Source organism: Heteronotia binoei, chromosome 19, assembly GCF_032191835.1.
Source record: "Heteronotia binoei isolate CCM8104 ecotype False Entrance Well chromosome 19, APGP_CSIRO_Hbin_v1, whole genome shotgun sequence".
Classification (NCBI taxonomy): Eukaryota; Metazoa; Chordata; class Lepidosauria; order Squamata; family Gekkonidae; genus Heteronotia; species Heteronotia binoei.
Genome location: NC_083241.1, coordinates 1,185,998 through 1,198,013, shown reverse-complemented (window position 1 = coordinate 1,198,013; position 12,016 = coordinate 1,185,998). Strand labels below are relative to the sequence as shown.

At 50.8% G+C, this 12,016-nt stretch overlaps 1 protein-coding gene and 1 non-coding gene across 2 annotated transcripts in view; one reads left to right on the top strand and one right to left on the bottom strand.

Moving 5' to 3' along the window:
- LOC132587944 (A disintegrin and metalloproteinase with thrombospondin motifs 7-like) overlaps positions 1-12,016 on the top strand; it is a 63,453-nt gene that overhangs the window by 13,910 nt on the left and 37,527 nt on the right. Inside the window, exons 9-11 of the mRNA XM_060260357.1 lie at positions 5,554-5,698; positions 6,580-6,672; positions 9,122-9,267. Of these exons, the coding sequence (XP_060116340.1) occupies positions 5,554-5,698; positions 6,580-6,672; positions 9,122-9,267 (384 nt within the window). The remainder of the gene's footprint in view (positions 1-5,553; positions 5,699-6,579; positions 6,673-9,121; positions 9,268-12,016) is intronic.
- Positions 10,093-10,164, bottom strand: TRNAP-CGG (transfer RNA proline (anticodon CGG)). The gene has a single exon. It is a non-coding gene; the product is annotated as a tRNA-Pro (tRNA).

Here is a 12,016-nt window from a genome sequence, read left to right as displayed (position 1 = left end):
AAATTAAACATTAAAATTGACATTTCATAATTTATAGTTAAAAATGTAAACATTTGTAATATACATGAACATTAAATCATACAGCGGTCCTAAAGCTACACTCATCAGTTTCAAGTTCAGTGTTCCATGTTCAGTATTCGGTGTTCATTTGGAGTACTGTGTAAAATTCTGGTCACCACATCTCAAAAAAAGATATTCTAGCATTGGAAAAACTGCAGAAAATAGCAACTAAAATGATTAAAGGTTTGGAACGCTTTCCCTATGAAGAAAGGTTAAATCGCTTGGGGCTCTTTAGCTTGGAGGAATGACGACTGAGGGGTGACATGATAGAGGTTTACAAGATTATGCATGCATCCCGCAATACAAGAACTTGTGGACACTCAATGAAATTGCTGAGCAGTCAGGTTAAAACAGATAAAAGGAAGTACTTCTTCACCCAAAGAGTAATTAACACATGGAATTCACTGCCACAGGAGATGGTGGCAGCTACATGCATAGAGGGATTCAAGAGGGGATTGGATAAACATATGGAGCAGAGGTTCATCAGTGGGTATTAGCCACAGCATATTGTTGGAACTCTCATCTGGGGCAGTGATGCTCTGTATTCTTGGTGCTTGTGGGGGGCGGCAACAGTGGGAGGGCTTCTGGAGTTCTCCTGATAGCACCTGGTTTCTTTGGCCCCTATGCGACACAGAGTGTTGGACAGGATGGGCCATTGGCCTGATCCAACAGGGCTTCTCTTATGTTCTTATGTGACACAGAGTGTTGGACTGGAGGGGCCATTGGCCTGATCCAACAGGGCTTCTCTTATATTCTTATGTGACGCAGAGTGTTGGACTGGAGGGGCCATTGGCCTAATCCAACATGGCTTCTCTTATGTTCTTATGTGACACAGAGTGTAGGACTGGATGGGCCATTGGCCTTATCCAACATGACTTCTCTTATGTTCTTATGTGACACAGAGTGTTGGACTGGATGGACCTTTGGCCTGACCCAACATGGCTTCTCTTATGTTCTTATGTGACACAGAGTGTTGGACTGGATGGGCCATTGGCCTGATCCAACAGGGCTTCTCTTATGTGACACAGAGTGTTGGACTGGATGGGCCATTGGCCTGATCCAACATGGCTTCTCTTATGTTCTTATGTGACACAGAGTGTTGGACTGGATGTGCCATTGGCCTGATCCAACAACGCTTCTGTTATGTTCTTATGTGACACAGAGTGTTGGACTGGATGGGCCATTGGCCTGATCCAACATGACTTCTCTGATGTTCTTATGTGACACAGAGTGTTGGACTGGAGGGGCCATTGGCCTGATCCAACATGGCTTCTCTTATGTTCTTATGTGACACAGAGTGTTGGACTGGAGGTGCCATTGGCCTGCTCCAACATGGCTTCTGTTATGTTCTTCTGTGACACAGAGTGTTGGACTGGAGGGGCCACTGGCCTGATCCAACATGGCTTCTCTTATGTTCTTATGTGACACAGAGTGTTGGACTGGAGGGGCCATTGGCCTGATCCAACATGGCTTCTCTTATGCTCTTATGAGACTCCTGAGGGCAGCAAGGAATACAAAAAGGCAGTGGCGTGACTGTGGCATTGTGCCAGATACCCATTTTGCTCGCTCTTCCTCATGCTGGCAATGGCTCAGGGATCCATTCGGGGTTGCGTGAAAGGGACAGGGTGGCCAGCACACAGAAGTCTCAGAGATGCCTCTCTTCTCAGCTTTGGAGAAGCAGGTGTGCAGGTGGGTGGGTCAGAGTGGTTTTGGGTGGCTTTCAGGTGAAGAGGCAGGGAAACTCTTGGACCTGCAAAGGGTCGATGTTGTTTTGCAAAGAGTGATTTGGGTCTCTTCCTTGCCCCAGAGGAACATCTGCTGACCTCCGCCCTCCTGGGCTTGGGACCTCAGGGAGATGACTCCTGCAAGCACCTCTGCTTGTAATGAGTACCGGTCCAGAAGATCCCTCCTGGATACTGGCTCAGTCCACTGCAGCTGCACTTAAGGGGGAAAGAGTTTGCATTCTGCAGAATGTGGCATGGAGAGCGGAGGCTGGCATTCCCTCTGTGCCGCCTGCCTGGCCGGGTTTGCCAGCCAGGGACCTCCTGCTTCAGAGCAGCCCTGGCCCAGTGGCGCCAGGCCAAGGCCAAAAATGCTTCCCAGCTATGGAGGGCTGAGCCAAATTCCTTCTGGCATCTGTTTATATTTAGCCTTCTGTTGCTGTTGACTCTTCTGGCCTTGCCTCCTTCTCTCTCTGCTCTTGCTTGGCCCAGCGGGACCCTTTGGCCTGGCTGGGAAAGGGAGGCAAGAAAAGGGCACGAGAGAGCAGCGGCTGGCAGGCCTTCTTGCAGCTGAGCAAGGCTGGAGGCAGTGTTAGGGCCCTTGGGTAGCTCTTGCAGACACAGTATGGCCCTGGGAGAGGAGTGGGCAGTCTCTCCGCATGCGTCACTCCAAGGCCCCATTGCCCTAATTCTCATGCTGGGTCCCTGGAGCGCGAGCCAGCAAGGAAAAGATCCTCTTTAATCCTAAAAGCTGGGGACTGGTGGCTCAGTAGGGCGGGAAATGACACTCTGAACATGTACAGAGGCACTTGTCTTGGTTCAGTTTGACTTGCAAGTGTTCCAGGAATGAACCCCGGTGATGCAAATGTGTTTTGTTTCTCTGGGGGCTGCTTCTCTGTGCTTCTCGCCCTGCTTTGAGCCAAATTCCAGCCAGTGTTCGCTGGGCAGGGGAGGCAGAAAGGAAAGGGGAGCCCCCCAGGTGGGGAGAGGCAGGCAGTGAACAACCCGCCAGTGAGGTTTTGTCCCTTGTGAACAGCTCTTTCCCCATCCACCCCCCCCCCACACACACACCTTCTGGTGTTTCAGGAAAAGTGAGAAATCCCTGGAGGCAATTCTGGCTCTCTGACAGCACCATCCTTCTTCACAGGACAGAAGCATTCCTTGCCTCCCCCATGCCCCATGGCAAGCCCAGAATTCTGAGGCCGGTCGAGAGGAGGAGGCGTGATAAGCAGACTGGTTCTGGCAGTTCTGAATCATTTATTTTATTTGCGAATTTATAGTCAGCCCTTTTCCAAGTTGGGCTCAGGGTGGATTACAACACAATAAACCATTAAAACCACACAATAAAACAGTTACAAATTAGACAGTTAAAATCATTAAATAAAAATGAAATAAGGTGACGTCAGTGGTATAAAATTATTATTATTATTATTGTTCTTGCAATTCTGAATCAAATGCCGCCTTCCCCCTCCAGCCTGCAAGTACCTCTCCATGGCACAAAACCTCTGGCTGGGGTAGAGAACCTTCCAGGGGCATCCGGAGAGCTCCTGCTGGTCTCCAGTTGACTAAGATTTGGGGAGGGACAGTGGCTCAGTGGTAGAGCTTCTGATTGGTAAGCAGAAGGTCCTAGGTTCAATCCCCGGTATCTCCACCTAAAAGGGGTCCAGGCAAAATAAGCGTGAAAAACCTCAGCTTGAGACCCTGGAGAGTCGTGCCAGTTTGAGTAGACAATACTGACTTTGATGGACCCAGGAGGGTCTGATTCAGTGGAAGGCAGCTTCAGATGTTCATATGTTCAAAGATCATTGCGGTGGCCAGGCTGTTAGTGGGACTACCCCAGTGGGAACACATGCAGCCTAGGTTGCGGGAGCTGCACTGGCTGCCAATTGTGTTCCGAGTTCTTTACAAAGTGCTGGTTATTACCTTTAAAGCCCTATATGGCCGAGGACCTGCCTACCTTAGGGACCGCCTCTCTCCATATATCCCCCAGAGAGCACTGAGATCTATCTCCCAAAATCTCCTAAAAATCCCTGGACCAAGGGAGGCCAAACTGAAAACAACGCGAGAGCAGGCCTTCTCAACAATGGCTCCCCGTTGGTGGAATCAACTACCAGCAGAGGTTCGAGCCCTGCGGGACGATAATCAGTTCCGCAGGGCCTGTAAAACTGTCCTTTTTCAAGACGGAATCCTGAAGTGACACCTAGCCATCCGATATATACTGCGTTGTACTATAGCACCTTTAACTGTTGTGGTTTTAATTAATTTATTTGAATGTATTTTATTGTATAATGTATTTATCGTAATCATGGCACATGCCATGTCTGTGAGCCGCCCTGAGCCTGCCTCGGCGGGGAGGGCGGGATATAAATAAAAGTTATTATTATTATTATTATTATCATTGCTCCTGGAGAAAACGGCTGCTTTGGAGGCTGGTTCCTCCACCCCCTCCCACAGAGAGTCTTTGAAATCTGTTTTTCCTGAGCAGCTTTCAAAGGGCCGTTCGTAGCTCAGGAGGAAAAATACGTGGCTTTCAGGTGGGAAGTTCCAGACTCACTCTTTGAGGGTGGGGAAAGATTTCTGCTGCAGCCCAGGCAGGAGGAGACGGGGTGACCTGTGACCGGGTGTTCATAGCCTCTTCAAGCAGTATGTTGCAGTCCTGATGCAGCTGGGGGTGGGGTGGAGAGCGGATCCTTTCACTCTCCCCATTTCATTGATTAAAAGCAGCACTGCCCGCTCCTTGCACAGAGAGTGCCCTCAAATCACTGCCCCCTTCGGATGACCCCGGCAAGGAGCTTTAAAGGGCAAGCAAGAAGCAGAAGTCAATCGATCAATCGATTTATTTATTTGGCCAAAGAAGCAGAGGTGATTGGTTTTGCCTTCCTCTGCAAAGTCTTCCTTGGTGGTCTTCCGTCCAAGAACCAATCCTGCTTAGCTTCCAAGATCTGTTTAGACTGGGCTGTCCCAGGCCACCTCCCCTCCTTGTGCAGGAAGCGCTGCCTTTTTAACACTGCTGGGAAGATTCCGTTGTGTAGCCGGGCTCAGCATTTGCACCTCAGGGGGAGGCAGCGGCGTCTTCTGTGCTCTCCAGCTAGTTGACTCTTCTGTCTCCATGTCTCCTCTGCTTCCTCTTCCTCTCACCAGCTGGTCTTTCCTCCGGAACAGAGCAGGGCTGGGATAGGATAGGACTCTTTTGTTTACTTGCTTCCGGCTCAGAGACAGCCACCTCCTGTCTTAGGCATTCTCACTCCCGCAGGTTGAACGTGGTTGTTCTACATCAGCTCACAGAGAATGGGCCTCATTAAATAATTTGCTTGTTATGGGCTCATCCCGAGCCCCCCGCCCCGAGATTCTGGTGGGGTGAGAGGTCTTTTTGCACGTAGCATTGACATCCAAATGACCAGTGAACTGACAAGCACAGTATCCTATATATTAAGATATGTAATGGAAGGTATAGCCACAGAAGGCAAAGACTTCCATCTATACTGCAAGATAAACAGCAGCACTGAAGAAAGCGTGGTTCTTCCCTCCCCCATGGTGCCTGCCCCCCTCCCTTAATCAGAGACCAAAACAGAGACTTTGCCCTTTAAAATGTCCTGGCTGTTTTGCTGTGGCGCCTGAAATCTTGCTTCCAGCCTCTCTGGTTTGAGGTGCCTCGCCACCAAGCTTTGTGCTGGGATGGAGTGCCATAAAGTACATAGTTTCCCCTGCTGCTTTCCAATTACAGGCCTCCTTTCATGTGTCTTCTCTTTTATTCTCATGTTTCTGTTTGCAGTCGCGGTTGGGGGCTCTGCCTGGATGACCCCCCTGCCAAAGACGCGATAGACTACCCCTCGCTCCCGCCGGGAGTCCTCTACGATGTCAGCCACCAGTGCCGGCTTCAGTATGGACCCTATTCCACCTTCTGCGACGACATGGATGTAAGGAAGGGCTGGGTATTGGTCTCCTTGTTTATTTCTGATGTGACATAGGGTTGCGAAATAGGGGTTGTGAGTATGTTTGCATGGAAGCCCCCTTCAGAAGGAAACTAGCTCAAGTCAGTTCAAAGGAGATTGGAGGGAGATTTGAGCAAGCCGTTTACACTGATTTTTGCATTTGATTGTTGCTGTACAAAGGCAAAGGCAAGAACTAATTTTTGCCGCCCCTGAACTATAACTGCATTTGCTGCCGCTCACTTGTCCGCTCCTAGCCAAGAAGGTTCAGCAGGCTGCATAGAAACAAAACAAGACCCTCCATGAAACACAACGTACAATAAAGTCATTTAGTGAATTGTGTAGTCTTAAGACAACATTCAGCAGAGGATGATGATGCCACTCACCTGAAAGTGCTCGGCCTGCCAGTCATCCACCAAATGGGTTCCAGAAGAAGAAAGTCCTTCCCCTACAAAGAAACCAGGGCTGTACCCCCTGATCTTCTTGCATCTTCCGTCTCTCCTCTCTTTAGGGCTTGGTGTGTTCCCCTTCTTCTCCTTTCTTTTCTCTTTGTTTGTGGAAATACGGATTGCAAGTTCATCAGGGCAGGGACCTATCCTTTTGGTTTCTGCGAAGAGCCATGGACTATTGAAGTCCTCCTCTCCCTCCTCATTCCAGGTTCTTTCTCAAGGAACCCCTTCCACAATTGGCTCTTGCCATGTTTCCCTGCGGCCGTGCAATGTAAAAAAAAACCCCAACAACCCAGAAATGCTAAGGAGAAGCTGCAGGGCCAGGACTAAGAAGCCTTTGAGGAACCTCCCTTCTCTTTTCCAGAGGTGTTCTGAACAGATTGCATCTGGAGAATGTTGTGCTTTTCCCCCCCTCTCCAGAGTGTCTGCAGCACACTGTGGTGCTCTGTGGGGAACACGTGTCACTCCAAGCTGGATGCAGCTGTTGATGGAACCAAATGCGACGAGAAGAAGGTAATGAGATCTGGGGCAGCTCTCAGGGGCATCTTTTTTACCATCATTATTTTGGGATGTTCAGGGCGGAGGGGAAGAGCAGCGGAGCAGGGTCTCTTTCATCCTGTTCGTTTTCACCGTAGTCCCTACCTCCAAGCTGCTTTTCCCTATGGTAGGGAACACATAGAGGTACTCATAGCTTTCCCAATGGGGCCAAAACACTTGGGGGGGCAATTATCAGCAGAAAAACAGCATGAGGAGTAAAGGGCATCTCTCACCCTGTGCTGGGTGAAAACCAGATGGAACATCCAGGTGAGCCCTGCAAACTGCAGCTTCTCTCTCATACCTTTCCACTGATGATGATGATGATATTGGATTTATATCCCGCCCTCCACTCTGAAGAGTCTCAGAGTGGCTCACAATCTCCTTTCCCTTCCTCCCCCACAACAGACACCCTGTGAGGTGGGTGGGGCTGGAGAGGGCTCCCACAGCAGCTGCCCTTTCAAGGACAACCTCTGCCAGAGCTATGGCGGACCCAAGGCCATGCTAGCAGCTACAAGTGGAGGAGGGGGGAATCAAACCCGGTTCTCCCAGATAAGAGAGCTCTGGCTGACCCAAGGCCATTCCAGCAGCTGCAAGTGGAGGAGGGGGGAATCAAACCCGGTTCTCCCAGTGGGATTGGAGAAGCCTGGTCTTCTTTCCAACTCTGCTGTGTGGGCATTTGGCAGCCCAAATTCTGCAGCAAGACAATTTACACTCATTTGCTTGAAACAACAAAGAAGCTGGCAGAGTTTCTCAGGATTCTGCTGCAGTGGTCGGATTCCGCATAAGTTCCCAAGTTGACTTCTGCTCGTGTGAAATCTGCCCATGAAGCAGGCAGCTCTTGAGACGAGTGTTGCAGAGGCTGCACCTGCAGCTTGTGTCCCTGTCCTTGTTTCTGAAAGGAGCTGCCAAAGGATATTATTCCAACGTCTTTCTCTGAGGAGGGGGGGCACAATGATGTGCTGTGCTCGCTCTTTCTCTGCAGCAGTCCCTTTTCTGTTGAACAGCATTCTTGAGAATGGGAGAATGACTCGCATTATGTCATTGAAGGCTTTCATGGTCAGAGTTCCACCCCTCTTAGTTGTTGTAGACTATATGGGCTGTATGGCCATGGCCTTGGCATTGTCAAACCTGATGTTTCGCCAGCAGCTGTGACTGGCCTCCTCAGAGGTATAACACAGAAGGCTAGAGTTTGACTTTGACACAGAGAGAACTCTAGCCTTCTGTGTTATACCTCTGAGGATGCCAGTCACAGCTGCTGGCGAAATGTTAGGTTCTACAATGCCAAGACCATGGCCTTACACCCCGGAAAATCTAATAACTCTCATTCTCCTTGTTTCTAGAATGCTTTTTAAGGCTGAGGTCTGTCAAAGGGCTTTGGGGATTCTTTCCCTGGGGCACAGTATTCTAATGGCGACTAGGTGGTGGCGGCCACAAGTATAGCCACCTTCAAGAGGGGTTTAGATAAAAATATGGAGCACAGGTCCATCAGTGGCTATTAGCCACAGTCTGTGTGTATATATAAAATTTTTTGCCACTGTGTGACACAGAGTGTTGGACTGGATGGGCCGTTGGCCTGATCCAACATGGCTTCACTTATGTTCTTATGTTCTTAAGTAGGCATTCTTTAGTTTTTTGTCTTTCATTTGTTCTTACTTTCCTTGGGGGGGTGTTATCAAGAATGTTAATGAAACATTGAAAGACCCATGAAGATGGGTAGCTTTGTTTGTAGCAGTAGAAAAGAGGAAGACTCCAAAAGACTAACAAAATTTATGGTAGGGTAGGAGCAGTTATGTTACAAAAGGATTTCAAAGGGAGATTAGAAAGAGACTGCTGAATTGCAACTGATAATGAAGCTCAAAACAATGCATCCACCTGGACTGAATCAAGACCTAGGTTTCCTGTTTCAATCCCAGTGCTGCTTTCTCCACACCTAGCACCCCTCTGCATATATCACCTAATCCAATCATGCCTGCTATTGTCATTTGCTTGCTAATGACATTTGACATCAGGCATCACTCCACTTTCCAATATATAGGTCAGATGGACTTACATTCTAGCTGTATCTGAAGAAGCGAGCAGTGACTCATGAAAGCTCATATCCTATCACAAATTTTGTTGGCCTTTAAGGTGCTACTGGACTCTTTCTCTTTTCTACATGAATACACCATCCACTGTCTGATTCTTTTATCTGGAGATCCCGGGGACTGAACCTGGAACCCTCTGCATGCCAAGCAGTTGCTCTGCCACTGAGCCACAGCCCCTCCCCCGAGGTCTCTGCCCTCTGCTGTGCTCTGATATCTCAGAGCTGAACTGGACTGTGTGCTCATGAGCCCCTGATGATTTTAGAGGGAGTGGCCATTGAGGGTATTGTTTATCTGCTGTGCCTGCTGGCTTGACTTGATCCTGCCTCCCCCTTTCTTCCCAGTGGTGCTTCAATGGGGAGTGCGTGCATATGGGGTACCGGCCAGAATCCATCAATGGTGGCTGGAGTGCGTGGAGCTCCTGGGCAGCCTGCTCACGGACCTGTGGTGCTGGACTGCAGAACGCGGAGCGGCAATGCAACAAGCCCACGTAAGTGACTCTGCTCACAAGTACCACCTTGAACATGTGAACATATGAAGCTGCCTTATACTGAATCAGACCCTTGGTCTATCAAAGCCAGTGTTGTCTACTCAGGCTGGCAGCGGCTCTCCAGGGTCTCCAGCTGAGGTTTTCCACGCCTCCTTGCCTGGACCCTTTTTAGTTGGAGATGCTGGGGATTGACCCTTGGACCTTCTGCTTACCAAGCAGATGCTCTGCCACTGAGCCACAGCCCCATTCATGGCTCTCCAGGGTCTCAAGCTGAAGTTTTTCATGCCTACTTGCCTGGACCCTTTTGAGTTGGAGAAACCAGGGATTGAACCTGGGATCTTCTGCTCCCAAGCAGATGCTCTCCCACTGAGCCACAGCCCCATTCATGGCTCTCCGGCCTGGACCCTTTTTAGTTGGAGATGCCAGGGATTGAACCTGGGACCTTCTGCTTCCCAAGCAGATGCTCTGCCACTGAGCCACAGCCCCATTCAAGGCTCTCCAGGGTCTCAAGCTGAGGTTTTCCACGCCTACTTGCCTGGACCCTTTTTAGTTGGAGATGCCGGGGATTGAACCTGGGACCTTCTGCTTCCCAAGCAGATGCTCTACCACTGAGCCACAGCCCCATTCATGGCGCTCCAGGGTCTCAAGCTGAGGTTTTTCTCGCCTACTTGCCTGGACCCTTTTTAGTTGGAGATGCCGGGGATTGAACCTGGGACATTCTGCTTCCCAAGCAGATGCTCTACCACTGAGCCACAGCCCCATTCATGGCTCTCCAGGGTCTCAAGCTGAGGTTTTTCTCGCCTACTTGCCTGGACCCTTTTTAGTTGGAGATGCTGGGGATTGAACCTGGGACATTCTGCTTCCGAAGCAGATGCTCTACCACTGAGCCACAGCCCCATTCATGGCTCTCCAGAGTCTCAAGCTGAGGGTTTTCACACCTACTTGCCTGGACCCTTTTTAGTTGGAGGTGCCGGGGATTGAACCTGGGACCTTCTGCTTCCCAAGCAGATGCTCTACCACTGAGCCACAGCCCCATTCATGGCTCTCCAGAGTCTCAAGCTGAGGGTTTTCACACCTACTTGCCTGGACCCTTTTGAGTTGGAGATGCCGGGGATTGAACCTGGGACCTTCTGCTTACCCAGCAGATGCTCTACCACTGAGCCACAGCCCCATTCATGGCTCTCCAGGGTCTCAAGCTGAGGTTTTCCACGCCTACTTGCCTGGACCCTTTTTAGTTGGAGATGCTGGGGATTGAACCTGGGACCTTCTGCTTGCCAAGCAGATGCTCTGCCACTGAGCCACCGTCCCTCCCCACCTTGGGGAGGAACTGGAGGCTGGAGGGAACCTCCAGGTCAGGCAGTTCTCTCCCCACTGGCAGTTCCTTGCTGTCCTCTATCTGGCTTCTTCTCACAGCAAAGCAGAAACGCACACCGCCCCCCCCCCCAACCAATCCAGGAGGAAAGGGGGGCTAGCTGCATAGGCAAAGTGTGTGCCTGTGTGGGAACTAGGGATATAGGGAAATGTTATTTTCTCAAGTAGAAGAAGAAGAAGAAGATATTGGATTTATATCCCGCCCTCCACTCCGAAGAGTCTCAGAGCGGCTTACAATCTCCTTTACCTTCCTCCCCCACAACAGACACCCTGTGAGGTGGGTGGGGCTGGAGAGGGCTCTCACAGCAGCTGCCCTTTCAAGGACAACCTCTGCCAGAGCTATGGCTGACCCAAGGCCATTCCAGCAGGTGCAAGTGGAGGAGTGGGGAATCAAACCCGGTTCTCCCAGATAAGAGTCCGCACACTTAACCACTACACCAAACTGGCTCTCCAGTGACGCAAAGCAACCCTCCAGCCATGGAGAGAATTCTGCTGCCCCCCGTTTCTGGCTGAGTGAAGCCCTCCATGTGTCAGGCAGCCATTCCACTGGAGAGGTGCAGGAGGCCAGAATCTGCAGTGGGGCTGGGGAGGGGAGGGAAGTCGGATATTTTTCTGCCCCAATTTCCCTCCCTTCAAGATTCTTCAAGCAGCAAAGGGGCCTGCCCCACATCTCAGCTCAAAAGGCCTGGGGAAGGAGACTGCAGACTGAAATGCTTCTTTCTCCCCCCTCCCCCCCCCCCCCCGGCAACCACGGCAGAGAAAATACTGTGGAGTTTGTGGCATCCTGGTGTGGGGGAGGGGGAGAAATTAGGGCGGGGGTATGCGTTATGAGCCCTCTCCCTTCCAGTAAAACGAGGCTCTTGTTTGGGTGTGGTGAAGCTTGGTAGGCATTTCATGAAGTGCTGAACACCACTTGCTGCTCTTAGATACGTGGCTTCCCCAGCTCTGAGCAGGAGGGGCAGAATCTTAGGGGGCAGAGGGCCAGATTGGGGCTAGGGGAGGACTTGTCCAGCAGCCTCATGGCTGCGTTCAGTTTGGACAGCAGATTGTGTTGCATTCACTTGTCGTTCCTCCCCACACAGAGATCTGACTAGTGCATAGTTCTACAAGACCCTTTCCATCTTTCTCCCCCACTGAGGACCTGGCTCCTTGACACCCCTCCCCCTGCCCCCCCCCCATGAAGGCAAAAGCTTTGGGTTGAGCATCGAGCTCCCTCACAGCCGAACTTCACACGGCCACGGTGGGATGTGGTGTCACACAGAATCAGAAGGCCTTCTCTTGCCCCCCTCCCCCCCCCCCCCCCCCCCGGCTTGGATGCATTTTTCTTCAAACTTCGGTCAGCAATGGTGATTCAGGCATGTGGGGGGCTGCTCCTGAA